Here is an 18668-nt window from a genome sequence, read left to right as displayed (position 1 = left end):
TCACTTATGTGTCCTCAAGACTTGATCCCCTCCCCCTGCCATCTGATTCGGTGAATGAGAAAACTGGAGGTTCTGTGGGCTTTCCAGGCCCTAAGTGGGGTGGGCAAAGTTGGAACTGGGGCTTCCGTCTAAGAACCCAAAGCTGCTTCCGGATGCCTGGCTTGGGTCCTGGTACCCTGGGCTGGCCCACTGCCGACAAGCCCCACCCACATGGCCCCGCCCCCTGGCTAAGCCTGTTCCTGGTGGTCCCAGTCCCCCTGCCTGGGCTAGATTCCACCCTCCACCCAGCAGAGGTGTGTGGAGAGGGTCCTGAAGTCCTCAGAATTCCTGGGTGATTCCCTGGGAATGCCCCAGGGCTAGGGTCCTCCCTTCTGCTAAAGTCCCAGTGTTCAGAGCAGGAATGGCTGCGGTTCTGGCCCTGAGCCGGAGACCCACCCGGGAGGGCCAGCTCCCAGCACTCCCAGCCAAGAGCGGCCCTGTGAGCTCCACCTCCTCCTCTGGCCAGGGGACCAACTGGAGTTGGGTCCAAAGGGCTCCAGGACGTCATCCCAGACACCATCTTCCTTTGGGTGCTCAAGGTACTCTATTCAGGGTGAGCTGTGATCTCTGTGTCTGAAATGGCACAGAGGCCACGACAGGATTTGGCTGGGGGAAGACTGCAGGCTGACCAGAGACCCTCCTGGGGGGACAGTGAGGGGGTGGACTCCAAGGGCGTCCCTCCAGGTCCCTAATCACAGGCAAATGGTGCATGGGCTGCTCGTCTCCAGAGCGCTGGCCATGAGTAGGGAATGGGCTCCTTTCCTGGCCTCCTGGGACCCCAGGGCGATGAAGGGACTGAGGCTGGGAGGCTCAGGGATCAGTAAGGGTTAGGCTGGGACTTGGGCTGGGGCAAGTCGCCCCGGGGGCCCTAGTAGGCCTGGCCAGTTTCCACAGGCAGGAGTCCCAGCACAGCCGAGTGCTCCCCGAGCTTCATGCGACGCTGTGTGGAGAGGCTCACGTTTTTGGCCAGGTAATCAACAGCAGCTGGAAAAAAAAAAAGATAAACTCCTAGAAATTGAGGTTCTTTTTGCCTATTATGCAATCTGCCCCACATCCATTCACCCATCCATCCATCCATCCATATATCCATCTATCCATCCATCTATCCATTTATTCATTCATTAAATTATCCATCCATCCTTCTGTCCATCTATCCATCTCTTCTTCCATCCATCCAATCATATATTTATCCATCTACGCATTGTCCATCCATTTATCCATTCATCAGTTTTTCCATCCACTCCTTGTCTATCCATCTGTTCATCCATACATCCACCCATCCACCCATCCATCCATCTATTTCTTCATGAAGCTCTTTCTCTCACTTCCTCTCCAATCATTCAGCACATATTTGCTTAACACATTATTTACCCAGCTCTTTCGTGGATTCTGTAGGGAAGTACAGAGGGTATCACATTGTTTAGTGTCTCCACCTATCCCTGCTCTGGGGGACATCCAGTGAGTCCCATGGCATCCAGGTAGTAATGAGGGCAAGGTCCTTCTGCCTTTTTTGGACCCTAAGCCCAGCTCATGGATGAGGCAAAGCAAGACCTCGTACTCAAAAATCAAAGGAGATTTTGCCGGGGAGCTGAGGGGTCCACGCAGGAGGAGGAGCTAGGAGCCTGTAATGCAGGGAGTTGAGACCTTCAGCCTTGTCATTTCTGGTCACCCAGAGGAGAGGGATGAGAGCCTGAGGGTGTGTACTTGCGTGTGGTGAAGCGTGGGAACAAGAATCTCCGGGATGTAGTAATGGGCACGAACAATACTTGTACATGTACGCGTGCACCGATGTGGGTGAGTGGTGTGCACCTGCATGTGTAAAAAACAGTGGGAACACCTGTGCATGTACAGGTAACTGCACAGGTGAGCTCTACCTAAGCCAGGTCCATGTGTCCAGGTGAGTGCGTGTGTGTGCAGGTATGCCTACGTGTGTTCTGTCTTGACTGTCCTAATTGTGCCTGCCGGGGGCTGCAGCAGAAATCATCCTTGACCAAATGACTTGACTGGCATGTGACCAAGGCCTCTTGAAAGGCACAGAGATGCCAGTTCCCAAACCAGACTCTGGCTGTGGTCAATCCAACCCCCTGGACCCCTCGGATCCAGAGGCGAGAGGAAGATGGAGAGGGGACTACGGTAGGAATCACGAGGCCTGGCCCAACACCCTCTCTGTCACTTGCCCCCTGAGGGGCCCTGTAACACTCTACATGTCTCCCCAAAGTTGGGGGCTCCTGCCTAGGATGGGCGGGTAGAGCCAGGAGGTGATGGGCATGGCTGGAGGGCAACAGGGGAGGTGAGATGGGCTGTATCAATAACTGAGCTCCAGTGGGACTGCCCTGGCGGTCCAGTGGTTAAGACTCCACGTTTCCACTGCAGGGGGCTCAGGTTCAATCCCTGGCTGGGGAACTAAGGCCCCGCATGCCACCCGGCATGGCCAAAAAAAAAAAAAAAAAATTCTAAAAAATAATTGAGCTCCAGGAGGCTGTATTGCCTAAGGGCTCAAATGACCTACATGCAAACTCCGCTCCTGTCAACTCTCAGTGTGTGATTTGCGGCGTACCAACTCACCTTTCCAAGCCTCAGTTTCCTTGGAAGATAATAATAGCACCTAGGCTGAAGGGTAACTGGGATTAAATGAGATAATGTATATAAGGTGGTTAGCTAGCACTGTGCCTGGCACATAGTGAGTTGGGTAGATGTGGGCTCCCGGGATTGGGGCTTAGTAAGCAGACATGCCCTTTGATGGTGGCTAGAAGGAAAGGAACAGTGAACGGGGCAATTCAGAGGCCCAGTTACCTCCTGCTCACGTGGCTTTGGGCCAATCACTTTGCCTCTCTAGCCCTGTTTCCTTGTCTGTAAAATGGGGAGAACAAATTCCAGCCTCCTCAAGGGCTGTTACGAGAATCAAATGAGATAATGGGCTTTAAGATGCCAGGCACCGAGGGCTCAGGGCATGGCCTCCTAGATTCCTAAAGGATGTGCAAGAGCCCTGGGGTCTTTCTGGAGTGTCAGGACCCTGTGCCCCTCAGCTTCCCAGGCTCTAGGGACTGAACTGGGCCCCTTGGGTGCTGCCCCTGAGGTCATTCAGCCTCCAGGCTCCCAGCAGGTAGGACAGAGTAGTGGTGGCCTGCCTTGGATCTGGCCCTTACTCTGGGTGAGGGTGGAAAAATCTCCCATCTCTGGCCTCAGGGGGACCCGGCAGCTGTGGCCACACCATCTCAGCTCCTTGGAGCCAGTTTCATCTGGGCTCCAGGTCCTGCCCACGAGGAGGCCTCACTGTCAGGGTGATGATAGGAAGGGGAAGGGGGGAAGCTAACGTTTCCCCAGAGCTGGCTCTCTGCCAGTCCTGTTTTAAGCACTTTATGTGCATCGTCTCATTTAAAATTCTCACAACAACTCTGTGAGGCTGGTATTATTATTATCATCCCCATTTTGCATATGACAAAACTGAGGCCCTGCCCTGAGAGACTGCATAACTTGAAAGATCCCAGGGCTCCTAAATTATGGAATCATAATTCAAATGCAGGCAGTCTGATGCCAGCTGCTAATCAGCCCCCACCAACCCCACCCAGCAGCCTCCTACAGCATCACCCTGGCTCGTGTACAGCACTTCAGAGTGTATGGAACACTCTATACCCCAGAGCCTGCAATGGCCCCATTTTCTACTTCAGGAAATGCAAGTGACTTGTCTAAGGGCACCGCTCTTCCTGCAGGTGGGGCAGAAAGGTCTGGCTTTGAATAACAATGATGGATGGGAACCACTAGGTACTAGGCGGACAAAATCTCATCTGATTCTTTCAACAGTCCCATGCTTTAGATACGGTTGTTCCCATTTTACAAACATGGAAACCAAGGCTCAGAAAGATGGTTGGCCCGGAGGCACGCGCACGCACGTGAGCTGGAGGAGCCTGAACGTGTCCCGCCTGTGCCTCTGGCCACTCTGTCTCTTCCTCTTTAGCCTCTCCCTGTCACCAGCCACGGCCCTGCGCACAGTAGGTGCTTGTTGGCAAGATGAGCAAGGAAACACCAAGCCAAAATTAACTACGACCCAGCCTACTTCGAGGGCACCCGTCTTCCCGCAGAGTCTGCCTCTCCCTGGGGTCAGGCTGGGGTCCGGCGAGGGGCAGGGCTGTGACATTTCTCATTATGGCCTCTGTCAATGGCCCTTCCTGTCCTTCTGTCTCTCTGCGTCTCCCCTCCTTTGCCTCGCGCCTGAGCCTGGGCTCTAAATGTCTCAAATTAGATTAATCGGGAGTTGGCAGCAGAGGGGGCAGCGATGCCAACCGGTAAACAAATCTCAGCCGTCAGCGTCTCGTCAGCCCGCGGCCCCAAAGGAGGGCCCTTCTAGACACAAATTCTTATTAGACTTGTCAGACCTATTAAAATTCTTTTCACACTTCTGCGTTCTATCAGCCCCATCATTAGTACGGCCCTGGCCTCTGGGAACACCAGGGCCGTATTAATCTGCCATGTGCCCTGTCCCTGCCCCCCTGCCCCCACCCCCTTTAGGGACGGGGAGAGACGGATGGATGGACGATGGCAGGGAGCAGGAAAGGAAGGCGTGAAGGTGTCCCTGGGAAGATGAGAGGCCCGGGAAGAGGAGGTGGACTTTGCTGCTTAAGAGTTTGGCTCACGTGACTCCAGGCACACCTGAAAGTGATGCTTTCCGTGGCTAAAGGTGTGGCCGTGTGCACGTCGATACGTACCACCGGGTGATCTCAGGCAGCCAATCTCTCTGGGATCCCATTTCCTCATCTGCCCAATGGGAATAATCCTGCACCCTGCACAGGGTGGCCGTCAGGATGGAATGCCAGACCCATAGTAGATGCTCAAGAAACCATCATTTCTCCTTTCTTTATACACATATATCTTGTATAGTTCTACCCTGAAGTTATGTATAGACACACATTAGTGAATACCCACAGAGAAATAAATCTCTGTCCATGCATAGGTGCATGTGAAGTTGTGCACATGAATCACACCCAGGTGGGTCAAGGTGTGCATCATTACTCAGGATCTTATACAGGTTTGTGGTTTGGCCCAAAGAGAACTAGGTTTGATGTTAGATGACCTGGAGTCGTTCATTCACTTTCTGTGTGACCTTGGGGAAAGTTCCTAGTCTCTCTGAGCCATAGCTTTTGCATCTGTAACCTGAGGGCAAATAACCTGGGATTTTTGAGGATTACACGAAATGAGGAACATGCATTTCGCCCAGTGCCCAGTGGGCTAACCTCATGCATGGGACGGATGTGAGAAGATGACAGGTGGCCCTGGGCATACACAGCATGGATTGGAACATGAGGCTCTCGCACATGGGCTGTGGGAGCCCAGTCATAGGTGGGTTCGGCCACCCATGAACATGGGGCAGTGGTCAGTGGGAACACCGTGTGTCCCTGGGCTGTACCAGGATGTCAAAGGTGAGGGGGATGGTACCAGGGGAAAACATCAAGACAATGGAGTCTAATCCCTGGGCCCCCATTTCACAGATGGCAAAACTGAGGCTCAGAGAGGCAGGTGACTTGCCCACACCGTGGTGGTGGAGGGGCAGACTCTCCCTCAGGCTCCTCCCAGCCTGCCCCTGGAGCCTCTGTGGGGTGGGTGGAGGGGTATGGGGTCTGAGTTGGGAGGGCAGGAGAAGGTGGCCCAGGAGGCGCTCTGAGCTACCCTGGAGGAGCCAGGGGAGCAAGGGTGGAGCTAGAGGGGGAGTGAGTGGGAGGAGGGGGAGCCGGAGGGAGGAGGGATGAGGGAGGATGGGGGGGTGAGTGGGGACAGGGGAGGAAATCACTGGCCAGCTTTTCCCCAGCAAAGGGGAACAAAACTCCTTTCTCGCCTCCTGGGCCCTTTTCCTTTTGATCCCCCCTCCTTCGCGGCCCCCGTGCTGACTTTGGGGTTAATTTTATTTCCGAGTTGGGCAGGCGCCCCTGGAGTGGGGCACAGGGCTCCGGGTGTGACTAACGCCTGCCCCAGGCCAGGGCTGCCGCCGCCGCCGCCACTGGAGCTGCTCTAAACTCTTTATCAAGAGCATGTGTGTCCTGCTCCGTGCCCGGGAACACGGACTGGGGCAGGGGGTCACCCTGGCCCCTCTGGAAACACTCCCGTGCACATGTAGGCACCCTGCTCTCAGATATACAGGCACACGTGTGTTCTATGACCCCATGCACACACATTCACACAGACACAGTTATACACACAGACAGCATCATGTGTTCACACCCAGATGCACAACTGGACACCAGTACACACAGCCACACCTATGCACACACTCAAGCAGACCCACACCCGTATGTACACTCTGCACACACACATACTCCCCAATACACACACTTACACACTCCAGCGTATGTACATGCTGAACACACATGTACATACTGAACACACATGTAGGTACTGCCACACATATTCATATACTTACACACACTGCTACACACATATTTGTTATACATTCCACATAGTGATGTAGGTCAAACACAGGCACCTACATAGACACTGAGCCACATGTACACACTTCAACACACGTGCATATGTGTTGTAGCCACATATACTCACATGACCAAATGTGTGCAGGAGCGTTCACATACAAACCCACATGCAACCACATGCACACGATATGCTCATTTATACTTACACACGTGTGTCATACACACATATACCCACATGTGCTATTCATGTATATACATATAAACATACTCACCTATAGGCAAGATGTGTGCACTTACACGTGCATGCTGAAACACCCACCCACACACACCCCCCCACACACACAAACTGTAAGGTATCCATGACATATGTATTCGCACTCGCCCAGATACATGTATGTGAACATGCACATATACAGGGAAGGGGCTGCGAACACGGCTGGGAGGCGGAGGCCGGCACAGCTGGCCCTCATTTAGCCATGGAGGCCAAGGCTGCGTGAGGAGGGGTGGGTGGGTGTGGGTTTAGGAAGCAGAGGTCAGTGGGGCCGGGTCAGGGCTACACTGAGGGCAGAGAAGCCCAGAGAAGCCCTGGGGCTGGAAGGTCACACCCTCTTGTCACATGCCCTTCTGATTGGTTTGACACCAGCAGGTGATGCCTTTGCCGGGGGCGGGGCAGCCTGTGACCTCAGCTCCTGGGCTGCCTTGACCGGCCCTGCTGCTGCCCCGTCCTTCCGTCCATCCCCGTCCAGCTGGAGGCTGTGGCCCAGCCTGCCTTTTGCAGCCTTTGGTCTGAGGGTCTGCCGTCTCTGCCTCCAGGCCAGGTGCCAAGGGTGTGGCAGCTGGGATGGGCACCTGAGACCAGCTCACGGTTTGGGGAAACCAAGGCTGAGGATGGGGGCAGGGGAGAGAACTCAAAGATACTGCTTTGCCCTATAGCGGGGGTGGGGCGGGGAGAAAGGGGCAGGATCCCTCACTCCGCTTGTCTGACACGCCGCCACCAGCACACGTGGCTCTCGGAGCACTTGAAACGTGCCTGGGGCAACCGGAGAACTGAATGTTACCTTTTGATTTCATTTCATCCAACTTAAATTTAAAAACTGAAATTCACTTTAATTTAGTGGTTGGGAAACTTTTCAGTATATTTGGAACAACTTGGGTGTGTCAATCTACTTCCTCAGTTGTAAATTTGATACCACTTAAATGCAGATCAAGTATTTCCAATGCAAACAGCATCTGAATGAAAATAGGCTGGATTTCAAAGACAGTGTATGAAAAAAGGCATGTAAAAAAAACCTTATGACTAATTTTGTATGGATTACACATCAAAATGATCACCTCCTGGATATACTGGGTTACATAAAAAACGTTAGTAAAGATCATTCCACTTGTAAACTGTGGCTCCCGGGGAATTTTAATGACACTGGTGTTTCGCATTATGTTCCTATGGGGCAGCGCGGCTCTAAGGCGGTCGTAGTGTCGCATCTTAGGACAGCCGTGCCGCCTTCTTGGAGCTCCATTTCCTCACCTATGAAATGGGCACCAGCACCCCAGCACCACCTTGCTGTTCTCTACAAATAAGCGGGAGGTCCTTGGAGGCGGGCAGGGCAGGGAGAGGGAGGGGGACGCCCAGGGCGCCAGGCACTCACTCTGGCCATACTGGCCGTACTGGTAGCCAGCCACGGGGTCCACGCTGTAGCCGGGGGTGCTGTAGGTGGGCGGGCAGTAGGACTGGGAGGTGGGCAGGCTGTCTCCCGGCTTGATGGAGTCAGCCCGCTGGCTGCAGCTGGCCGCGATGGAGGTGGCAGAGTCCAGGCCGCCGTGCAGCGGAGAGATGGAGAAGTCGGCCTGGGGCTGCGGTGGTACCGCACTGGGGTTGCTCAGAATGCTCATCACCTGCGGGGGAGAGACCGTCAGTGCTGGCGCCACGGCAGGCGTGGGGGGCTCGGAGGAAGGACCTGGCAGACGCACGTGTGAGCAGGGGAGATGCCAGGCTGGCCTTGGACAGGCCTTTGCTGGAGTTGCTCCCTTGAGGTCCCTGCAGCCTTGAGATCCTCCATGTACCTGGCTTGCTTGCCTTTGTGGGTAAGATGGTTAGCGGTTTCTCTGGTCAGGTCCTGGCCCATGGAGCCTCCCTCCACTGAGAGCTTTTGGGGGCAGGGCCGGCGTAGTTCCCCTCGCTATTCCTGGGCCTGGCTCTGAGGGGCACCTTATTTCTGTCTGCTGAATGAATGAATGCATACGTGCATAAACGAATGACTGACTGAATGAATGAACCAGCTAATGATGTCTCTCCCATCAGACTGGGATGCCGCCATCTTCCAACACAAAGGTTAAAGACTCTGGATCTGTCCAGCTTTACTCCCCCATCCTGCGCTAGGCCTACTATGCGCTTGACTTTTGAGCTTCGGCCCCTACATGGCCAACGCTTTCAAAGAGCACTGATTCTGGAAGCTCCCGGATGTGTGACCATCACCCCCTTCCTGCTTGGCCTGGTTTAGCAAACAGGAACTCACCATCAGGGCTGGCAACCCCAGCTGACAGGGTGAGGCTTGTCTCTAGAAACTCAGCTTAAAAACCTGGTGTCGGTTCATTGGTGTGTTCACTTATTCATTCAACAAACATGCACTGAGGATGACTATGGCTCTAGGCCTCAGGCCGGGCCCTGGGACTTCAGAGGATGAAGAGCCATGGTCCCTGACCTGGACCGGAGGAGTCTCTGGGTCTGGTGGGGGTGGCAATTAGCAACAGATCATCAGGATACGGAGTGATGAGGGGCATCGTAGAGGCAGCAGAGGGGGCTGTGGAAGCCCAGAGGAGGGCACCCAGGCATCCTGGTGGCCCAGCTACTGGAGAGAGAGTGGGAAAGGCGGAGCAGGCAGCAGGTGCAGGCGGGGTGAGGTGCAGGTGGGGTGTCCTGGTCAATCCAGGAGAGATGAGGGGGAGGGGGATAGAGAGGCAGCCCTTGTGGACCTAACCTGCAGGGCCCGGGACCCTGATGACCTCCTGGTAATGCCACCCTTTATGGGGAGGGAGGCCCCAGGGCCGGGGTGGTCAGTCTTGCTGATAATCTGCTCAGCACGGAGCTGAAGGGCCACGCTGCAATCCATGCTGGGCACACGGTGTGCTCCCTGATGTCCCCCACCACCCACCCCCCTGGGGAGAAAGCAGGCTTTGGGCATTGGAGCAATGATCTTTTTGCCAACTAGACACCTTGTGAAAATTTTCACCTTCCCATTTTTGACCCATCCCCGCCACAGGCATGAGGCATGGGCGGGGTGGAGGGCATGGATGTGGAATCCTCAGGCCAGGGGCAGACACTTAGCTCCTCCACTTACTGGCTGTGCAGCCGCCAGGGGTCCCTTAACCCCTGTGACCGCCCCCATCCTTAGAGTGTGGCCGGGAGGTTGAGACAGGCTCTGTGTGTGGAAAGTGCTCAGGTATCAGCAGTCCCAGATCCTCTAATCCTCCTCTTCCCCTTCTCCTTACCTTTCCCTCCTCTTAGCAACAGACTCGTGTGACTCTCCCGGTGCAGAGGCCTGCAGAGATGTGTGGGGTGGAGCCATAAGGCCCATTTCTCGGATGGAGAAACTGAGGCCTGCGAAGGGCTGTGGTTTCCCCAGATCTCACAGCAGGTCTGCCAGGGAGCAGTCCAGGCCTGGCCCCACTCCCCTGATAATGGCAAGTCTGACTGTCCAAGATGGGTTTTAACCACGGTAGGGGCTCTCACTCCAGATGTTTGTTCCCTGGCAGCTGTTGGTGGGGGTGTGCAGTGGGGTCCCTCACCCCTGAGGGGCCTGGTTCCTCCGGAATGCCATGAGCACAGCCTCCCCCTGACTCTTCCCACAATGTACCCAGAACGTTCCCCTCAGCCCTGGGGGTCACCCCTCCTCTGGCCTTTCTTTCTCCACCCTCTCCCAGAGCCAAAGTCAAGGGCACCAGGCCTGCTGGGGCTGGACTTTGTCTCCACTGCAGCTGGTGGGGTTTAGGTGGGACTTCATGGGGTGTCAACCCAGTGAGATGGCAAAGACACACGGGGGTGGGTCTGGGAGAAGGAGACACCTGGGCTAGTTTGGGTGTTTTTAGGGAGCTGAATTCTCCCAAACTCACTCTTTGTTGAACATACTTCTGAGGCCTCTCTCATGGCAGGGTCTACCCAGGGGTGCTGGGGTGCTGGTGAGAGGGACCCGGTGAAGGGGGTGGTGTGTGAGGACGTCTGACACCGCTGAGCTGGGTTTGTTGCTCTCTGACTGTTGAGATGGGGTCCTGGGTCTGAGGAATTTGCTGGTGTGTGTGTTTGGTGGGCCTGGCGGGGGCGGGGTGGGTGGGTGGGCGCGGTACTCAGGAATCTCACACTGCCCTGGGGTTAGGAGACCCGATTTTTTTCCAGGTTGCCTGTCAGGTTCCCAATCTAGAACTCACCTTCCATCTAAATTAAGAAAATCACCATCATCTCATTCCCTACCCCGTATAAACACTAACCATGGTCTTCCTTTCAAGGAGGCCTGGGCCCGAGGAATAAACTTAGAGGCTCAGGGAAAACACACAGGCCCCCATGTCTCTTCCTTCAAAACAATTGTGGGGCTGGGGAGACTCTTGTGAGCGTTTGTCAGCTCTGGTGAGACCCCAGTTTAATCCTTATCTCCTGCACAGCACCCAGATGCCACGCCCAGGAAGGATGGGATGGAGGGGACAAAGCGGGCGTGGTTAGGGAGAGGAGATGGGTGCTTTGGGGGATGGGCTGGGAGCTGTGCATAGACCCAGTACTCATCCTGCAAGGCAGAGCCCCATAGACAATCGCCACCAAATCTGACGATATGGCTTGAATTATCCGTGGCTCCTCATACCTCCCAGATAAACAGGGCAAAGGCTTCTTGTGACTGGACCTCTACCTGCCTGTCCCAACTCCTCCCACCCATTCCTACCTTGCACTTTATGGCCCAGCTATCCCAAACCATATAGTGTTTCCTGAAGACATTCTTCATTCATTCACTTAGTCATTGATCAAACGTTTCACAGACTGCTACTATGTGCCAGGCTAGAGATAGGGCTGGACTCTGATCTCTTTGAGGGCAGGATGGAACTGTGTTTCATCCATCATCGCAGCCTCAGTGCCTACATTGTACCTGCTACATACTATAAGCTCAGAAAATCCTATTGAATTCATGCATATTCACTTAGCAAATATTTATTGAGCACCTAATATGTGCCAGACACTAAGCCAGGCACTGAGATACAGTAATGAACAGTAGCAGCTCCACGACCTCCTGGAACTGCCAGTCGAGTTAAGGAGGCTGACAACAAATAAATGAACAAATAATATAATTTATGATACTGATAAAGGCTATGGAAGAAAAATAGAGTATGTGGAGTAGTCAGGCAAGACCTCCCCAGAGAGGTGAGATTCAGCAAGACCAAAAAGAACCAGCCAAGGGAAGACAGAGCAGAGAGTTTTCCAGGCAGAAGAGTCAGCAAGTGCAAAGGCCCTGAGGTTGGAACACGTCTAGCAGGTTTGAAACATAGCAAGAAGGTCAACGATAAGACTGAAGATCCTCGGAGCTGCAAGACTTCCTGGAATGCTTTGTCAGAAGGAGCTCATGTGGTGCCCAGTGGATTGGGGGGCTTGGACCCTGGGTCATTAACAGATAGCTCAGAATCAACTCAGGCCCAGGGAGCTCTCTCTGTAATGGGATTTGTTCAATGGGATTTGCCCTGGAACATCAAATCAAATCCACATCTGGGATAGGTGTGAATGGGGGACGTGCAGCATCTGCCTGCTCTCTTCCAGAGTGCCTGGAGGCCTGGGGATCAAAGGGCTTCCCTTGCATCCAACCCCTGTCCCAGGGCATGACCACTTCCAAGCCGATGGGATTGGACCCATCTAAAGAGAGGTGGGAGAGGGGAGCACTGAATGACTTCTCCAGCAAATGGGCTATATTACCCCCATTCTGCAGATGGGGAAATCGAAGCACAGGAACGTGAAAAGGAGTGCCTGAGATCACACCGCCAGTAAGTGGCAGAGCTGGGATTTGAACCCGTGTCTCCTTGACCCCTAGCTGTGTTCCTTCCCCACAGCAAGCTGTGCTGGAGAGCACGAGAGAGAGAGGCCCTTGGCAACCCCACTGCACAGAGCCCCGCAGGCCTACGTGGCCCTCACCGGCCTGTGGCTGGCCCAAGGGCCCCCGGGAGTCCCTCTTTGCCCGCAGAAGCAGGAAGCGTTTGCCCAGAGTTAGGGGCCCAGCCGAGGTCTGGGGCCTGCAAACTTTTGAACTTGAGGAAGTCCTGGTCTGATGCGGTAATCCACCCCCCTCAAGTATGCTAAGGCCTCTTCCCCGGTGGGTTTTACTTTTTTCCCCGGTGACCTTGCTTTCACTAATGTATTACTTCTTGGTACGTTACCGTTACTAACTCAAAATCAATACCGACCTCCACATCTGTAAGGTTTTATCTGAAGGCAAATCTCTGGGCTGTCTGTCAGGCTGAGTGACAGCCATCCCTTCCTCTCCCCCTCTACCCACCATGCCCCCCCACCCAAGCCCCTTCCTCTCCCTCTGCTCTAAATCAGTCCCAGCCTCCACCAGACTAAATCAATAAGGGGCCGGCCTCACCCCGCCACCTTCTGCCGCCGGAGGAGAGGCTTCTAGGTTTTGGGGGGTGGGGGCTGTGGGAGCCAAGCACCAGCCCCCCTTCCACATCCTCTGCTCACCGCCCCCTCCCCCGGGACGTGCCGGCGCTCCCCTACTTTAAAAGAAGGGGATGGGAAAAATGTAATTAATTCCCTCCGTTCCTGAGCTGGCCCCGAGGGCCTGGGACAGAGGAGGCTGAGCTGTGCGATCTGCACTCTCTGTGATAACCGAACGTGGCTTTGGGAGCAAGGCTGCAATTAGAAGGGGTGACCACCGTCATCGGGGCTCCATGGCCAGGTTCAGGGTGGGTGAGTGGGCCCATGGCAGGATGCAGAGGGGGGAGGGAGGGGCAGGGGCCGAGACTGGTGAGGTCAGGACGGTGGACCTGGAGATGAGACTGGGGTTAGAATGAGGCCAAGGACCACGGGACCAGCGACCAGGCAGCAGGTGGGGAGCCCCGCCTCTGCAATGCCAGAAGGGGACCCTGAGGCCTCAGAGGGACAGCGGTTTCACCAAAGACACTCGGCCAGTGAGTGCTCTGAGGGGCTTCCCTGCAGCACTGGGGGCCAGGATATCTGCATGAGCATCCATGCTCTGCTGCTGACTAGCTGTGACCCTGGGCAATTTCTTTAACCTTCTGGACCTCAGTTTTCTCATCTGTATAATGGGAATGAGAGTAATTGTAGCTACCTATAGGGTTATTGGAAGGATTAAATGAGTAAGTGCTCATAGGATGCTTACGCAGTGCTGGGCATGTTATTTGTTCTCGGTAAATGTAAACTCTCCCCCTCCCCTTCCTCTCCCCCCACCTTCCACCTGGATTAGATGGGACATGGCTTGAGACAAGGCAGACCCAGGGACCTCCTCCCTGTCAGGGACCTCCTCCCTGTCAGGGACCCTGTCTTTTCTATCTCTTCTCCCCCGTGGGGCCTGGCACACAGTGGGTGCTTTCTGAAGGGAGCATCGCTCTGCCTGCACTCTGGAAAGGGAGCAAGGCGTGTGTCATGTGGACACGTCATACCCCTCCGGGAGATGGTCTGGGGAGGCCCAGTTCATGGCTTGCCTTGGTCCCCAGGGCCCCTGAATGCGCTTATTGGTAGAGAGTGGCGAATCTATGAAGTCTCCAGCTGAGAACTAGCGAGGCCCAGAATTCACACCCCTGCACAACACACACACCGCACAGAGCAGCCCACACTGCACCTCCACAGGGACACACACCTGCATCCCAGAAGGTGAGACAACTCAAAACACCTCTTCTCCGGATCACCACATGGCTTTTCATCAAAACTCCAATAAACTGTCATGATAAACTTCACGCACGCCCACCTACCCTTCTTAAACTCATCAACGCGCTTTTGTGCACACACCTGCACGTAGGCACATCTAAATACACACATGAAAGCTGGGAGGCACCTTGGATGTTGGCACATCTTCAGAGATGGGGAAACGGAGGCTCAAAAAGGGGCAATGGTTTGCACTCGGGCAGAGTTGTCCCCCCAAACTAGCAGCAGTGTAGCCAGTTCTGGGGCTCACGATGGCTACCCCTCCTGCCGGCAGGCTCCGGTTTGGCCCCAAAATGACCGGCTGGCTTGGCACACTAAGCGCTTTGATCTCCAAGCCTCAGGTCTGATTGCAGCCCTGCCTGGTCCACCCGCTTACTAACTCATCCCCCTGACTTCCACAAGAGCTGAGAGGGGCATGTCTGGGGGGCAGCCTGTCCCCATTGTCAGGGAGAGAAGGTAAGGGCACAGCTTGCCAGGAATGGAACACAATTTCCGTCTGCATTACATGAAATATGTCTCTTTGGACCACAGACTGTCCCAGGCTGAGGATGAGCCGGGGAAGCCCAGCTCATGACTTGCCCTGGTCTCTCAGGGTCTGGGGTCCGAAGTCCATCTCTGTGTCCAGATAAACCCCATAAGGGCAGGCTAAGAGCTGGGGAGAAGGCACAGGGTGGCTCCCTAGGGTTTGTCTGCTCGGAGACTGCTTCTCCATGTTGGTTGCCCAGTTCAATCACCTGGAGAGTCTTTTAAAATGTTGATGCCAGGACCCCACCCCTTAGAGCTGCTGATTAGTTGGTCTGAGGGTCTGGGAATCGAGATTTTTTAAAGCTCATTCCTCCAGTGATTCTAGTATGCTGCCAACTATGAGAACCACTTCTCTCAGATCATCACTATTATTGCTACACACACAATATGACTACACCTCCATACCCATGTGGGTGAAATCACGGGCATGCACACAGAATACACACAGACACTCATACCGGGATAAGCACAGCATATACAGACAAGCCAACATGGACACACAAAGAATGAGACACGTGAACAACTGTCCGCCCCTACGCCATCCACACACTTCACAGATGCACACGGGCAAACAGACCTACACACACCGCACACCGCAGACACACATCACACAAACGCACACCTGCCCATCCCGCCGCCTGTTCCTAGCTCCATGCTGGGATCAGTGCAAGCGAGAAATCACCCACCCAGATATCCGCCCACCACCGCTGCTCCCCCTCTCTCTCGCTCAATTCTCCGCTAAGAGGATCTGGGCCCCCTCCCCTCTCCCTGCCTCCTGTGGACAGCGGTAATGGGCTTCGGGTGCGGACTTTGAGCATCCAAACAAGATTTCCCTCAGGTCTCCCTGTCGCCGCCTCCCACTTCGCCTTCCATCTTTCTGCTTGTGGCCCTTGCCTGCCACACCCTCCACCAGCCACATCTCACACAGCAGCCCCCCCGTCAACCAGGAGAGCTGGTGCCCAAGCAAGCATCCCTCCCCTGCCCGACCCCAACCCCAGCCCCCTGACTCCTGTTCCCCTCACGCTTGTCCCCACCCAGTCTTCCAGGAAGATCATTCTCTTGCATGAGCACAGCACCTTACAGTTTCCAAAGCCATCTCCCTTTAAGCCTCAGATGAAGCGCTGTTACCCCATTTCTCAGATGAAGAAACTGAGGCTTAGGAGGGGCTCACCCAGAATCACCTTGGGGATGAGTGGCAGCACTGGGGCAAGAACCCTTGACCCCTGACTTTTAGTCCAGTACTCTTGCCCTGCACTGGCTGTGGTCTTCACTTACCATATGTGGCTCTGGGTCATTCTTAACTCTGTGTATGTGTGTGTTGTGTGTGTGTGTGTGTGTGTATTATACGGGAGCATATGGGGGATATTGCATGTGTGAGACTAGTGTGGGTGTGTACTCATGCAGGTGCACATGAAAGCATTGTGTGTATGTATATTTGAATTTTGTATGTGTGTTTGTGAGTCTGTGTGTGCCTGTGTGTCTTGTACGTGCACACATGTACACGAGAGTACGTGTGCAGGTGTGAGTTCTGTATGTGTGCTCCTGAGTTCGCGTGAGAGTATTGTGTGTGCATGTGTGTGAGTATCATTAGTGATTCTCATGTGTGAGTGTTGTTAATGGGTACAGCACGTATGTCTGGGCACATGTCCAGTCTGCCCCTCTAGCTGATCTCACCAAGGGCACACACTGGGGCCTGGGGACCTCAGAAGCTCAGAGGGCACTCGGGAACCAGCTGGTCACTGACTGTCATCTCTGGCCAGGAGGGCCCGCCCCACCCCCAGAGTCCACCAGCTTCTCTCCTCCCTCCACGTGGGAGTTCCACAGACCGGACCCCAAAAGACTCAGGAGTCAGGCTCTGTTTGATTGGAGAGGAAAGCAGGGAGGATAATTTCTGCAGAGGAAGGATTCAGCCAAGACTGTGGTAAGAACCTCCTGGTGTGTGAAAGGAGACACTCTGAGAGACGAAGCCAAAAAAGGGCATCACTGAGAGAAAACTTTCAGCCCTGCCGTGGTCCCCCTTTCTGCCCTGGGCACAGACTGACCTTGACCTTGGATTTGACCAAGAGCTGCTAGAGGCACATGTGCTGTCCCTGTGCCCATCACACAGCAGATGTCTAACAAATATTTATTGAGTGAGTGAATCCGTGAATGAATGAATTTACTTATCTTTTATCCCCAGCACAGGGCCTGGTACAGAGTTGGGTGGATGAAAATAAACGGAAGGTCCCTCCTCTCCCCTCAACTCAGTGGGTTTCAGAGCCCCCTCCTCACCCCAGGGGTCCTTGCCGGCTTAGCTAAAGGCTGTTTCGAAAATGGGGGGATGCACAGAATGACTTCCCACTCATTGTCCAAGAAGCTAAGATTCTCTCTCTCTCACACACACACACACACACACACACACAAATTTCCAGTGTTTGGTCTACAAGATGTCAACCTCCAAATATGTGGAAACATCTAGAAGCATCTAGAAACACTGGTGGGGCGGGGGCTGACTTTGGCTTCCCCCTCCCTAGGCGGATCCTGGGTTGGCCCAAGTCTGAAGGGGTCTGTGCCAGGATGGGTCCAAGGGCTCCTGGTCCCTGGCGGGTGCTGGAGCTGATGGGGTGCGGTGGGATTCAGAGACCATTTCTGATGGCGTGATAATGGCGGATGGGGATTAGCGCAACTCCGCTCTCAGAGCGGCGGTGGGGTTGGAGAAGGAAGGGGCCGATCGCCGGGAAAGATATGACTATTTAAAGATAATGATTGCATAAATTTAATTAGCACACTTTCACGCGGCAAATGGCCGTTTTGTAATTAATGTATCTGGCCTTACTAAGCATGAAAGATCCCATCTCCTCCCCCTCCCCTCCAGCTCCCCCTCCTCTGCGGCCCTAATGAAAGACAGAGAGCAAGTGACAGAAACAGTTTGTCAGTGGCTCCAGGTGTCAGGGGCCTAATTGGCTGAGCTGAAGGGAGGAGGGGGAGCCGGGAGGGCTGAGAGGGGGAGGGGGGCCTCCTTGACTTTGGCCGGGCCCAGGTTGGGAGAGGAGGAGGGGGACAGGGTGGCCTGGGCTCTCGGGCCCCCTGGCGTGGTGGGAGTGCTCCCCCTCGGTAATTACCAGAGACGAGGACGCAGATTGGCCATGGCAGGGAGTGAGTGGTGGCAGGGAGGCCTCGTTAGTACCTGGGCAGACAAGCTGGCACGTATCACAACGCGTTAGGGACTCACGGCCATGATGGCTCAGGCCCTGCTGGTCCTCTCCAAGGAGCAAAGTCCCTTAAGTGAAAAGAACGAGTGAAAAAAGGAACAAACCTCAGTGTCCTCTTGTATAAAAGAGCCCCTGGTTATCAAGAGGCTCACAAGGAAACCTGATCATAGCCTTCCATAATTAAGCACCTACTACGTGCCAAGCACCTACTATGGGCGGGTGGCACTGCCATTCACTCCTCACCACAGCTGTCAGAACAATGTGGATTTTCATCTTTCTAGAATTGGAATGCATTTCACCATCCATAGCACCTTGCAATGACACGAGCTGTGTGCAAAGGTTTTGTTGAGGTCTTCTGAGAAGATCAAGAAAGGGCCAGCATCAGATCATCTTAGGTTCAGTGAAATATGGGTATTGGCTGTTCCATGTTACAGATCAGGAAACTGAGGCTCAGGGGAGCTAGAAAAACTCACCCAAGTCTGTACAGTCAGGAAGTGGTGGACTGGGGTTTGAACTCAGAAGGTGTAACTCCAAAGTCGATTCTCTTTCCAGCATCTATCTCCGGGATCCCACTGCAGGGCCAGCCCGGCACCT

At 54.5% G+C, this 18668-nt stretch overlaps 1 protein-coding gene across 2 annotated transcripts in view; it reads right to left on the bottom strand.

Annotated features, from left to right (window-relative positions):
- Positions 1-907: 907 nt before the first annotated feature.
- The window catches only part of PAX7 (paired box 7), a 98995-nt gene continuing 81234 nt past the window's right edge, over positions 908-18668 (bottom strand). For both annotated transcript variants that reach the window (XM_060080274.1, XM_060080276.1), the window contains exons 8-9: positions 8099-8345; positions 908-1023 (exon numbers count right to left, since the gene is read on the bottom strand). In XM_060080274.1, coding sequence (XP_059936257.1) covers positions 908-1023; positions 8099-8345 — 363 coding nt within the window. The remainder of the gene's footprint in view (positions 1024-8098; positions 8346-18668) is intronic.

This window comes from Mesoplodon densirostris, chromosome 2 (assembly GCF_025265405.1).
Source record: "Mesoplodon densirostris isolate mMesDen1 chromosome 2, mMesDen1 primary haplotype, whole genome shotgun sequence".
Taxonomy (NCBI): Eukaryota; Metazoa; Chordata; class Mammalia; order Artiodactyla; family Ziphiidae; genus Mesoplodon; species Mesoplodon densirostris.
The sequence above is the reverse complement of the archived record's forward strand: the minus strand, read 5'-3'. Positions and strand labels throughout refer to the sequence as shown.